The following is a 1,083-nucleotide window of genomic DNA, read 5'->3' as shown; positions in this document are numbered from 1 at the left end:
ACTTGCATCCGAGTTATTAGATTAGCACTCTGATATCTCCTTATCTTTTAACGAATTTTGCAAAGATAATTTCAGGATGCTTTTCTGTTAAAAAGAATCAATGGTCAATATGGCCGATGAGAGAGATCTAATTGAAATCTTGGAAGAGAATAATCCTATTGACATCATCAAATACATCAGTTATGTTCATTCACCACAATGCGGTGCCATAGCAACTTTTTCCGGCACAACCCGTGACACCTTTGAAGGCAAAACGGTCTTAAAGCTAAGATATGAAGCATACATTCCAATGGCAGTACGCTGCATCAAATCCATTTGTACTTCTGCAAGATCATCGTGGAATCTCAATTCAATTGCTGTTGCTCATCGCTTAGGCCCAGTTCCTGTTGGGGATATAAGTGTGTTCATTGCAGTATCTTCTGTTCACCGTGCAGATGGACTGGATGCTTGTAAATTTATTATAGATGAGGTGAAGGCTTCAGTTCCAATATGGAAGAAGGAAGTCTATACTAATGGAGAGGTCTGGAAGGAGAACTCTGAATTTCTGGAGAGGAGGGAAGAACTTGGGGTTCAGGACCGAACCCAAGGATGTTGTGGGAGGAAAGATAAAGTAGAGGAAGCACCGAATACCAAGAGTTGCTGCAGGGTGAAGGTGAAGGAAAGTGGCGGAGACTCTTGCAGCATCGACAAAATATCCAACACACCCTGATAGAGGTTGCTGAAGATTCATCTAAAACACCCACTTCTCAACCTGCAAGATTTCTCTCAGTTACACCGTGTGTGGGTTGGGTACTTGTTGTCCTTCCTTACTTTCGTAATTCGTTTAGCTTCAAAGAATTTGAAGGTTAATAATATAATCAGAAATTATCGCTAATGCTTGTCGATTCATGTGAGCATGAATTTCTGAAAGCTCACAATTCGCATTGACTGCTCGCATTGACTGATTGGGTATTTGTTTACTTTGCAAATCGTTTAGCCTCAAAGAATCTTGAAGGTTACAAAATTGAACCAGAAATTATCGTGATTGGAATTGCTGTTGCTTGTTTCGCATGAAAGAAGCCACTAAAATTAACTCCCCCTGCT

The 1,083-nt window shown here is 40.5% G+C and overlaps 1 protein-coding gene across 1 annotated transcript; it reads left to right on the top strand.

Annotated features, from left to right (window-relative positions):
- Window positions 1–57: 57 nt before the first annotated feature.
- Window positions 58–927, top strand: LOC111387098 (molybdopterin synthase catalytic subunit-like). Its single transcript, XM_023011612.1, has one exon. The coding sequence runs from the start codon at window positions 101–103 to the stop codon at window positions 707–709; it is 609 nt and encodes a 202-aa protein (XP_022867380.1). The 5' UTR covers window positions 58–100; the 3' UTR covers window positions 710–927.
- Window positions 928–1,083: the final 156 nt, after the last annotated feature.

Source organism: Olea europaea, unplaced genomic scaffold (assembly GCF_002742605.1).
Source record: "Olea europaea var. sylvestris unplaced genomic scaffold, O_europaea_v1 scaffold39017, whole genome shotgun sequence".
Classification (NCBI taxonomy): Eukaryota; Viridiplantae; Streptophyta; class Magnoliopsida; order Lamiales; family Oleaceae; genus Olea; species Olea europaea.
Note: the sequence above shows the minus strand (reverse complement) of the source record. Positions and strands in the feature narration are given on the sequence as shown.

Excerpts from the sequence above, each read along its gene's own strand:
- LOC111387098 (XM_023011612.1), top strand. The coding sequence starts at position 101 with ATGGTCAATATGGCCGATGAGAGAGATCTAATTGAAATCTTGGAAGAG.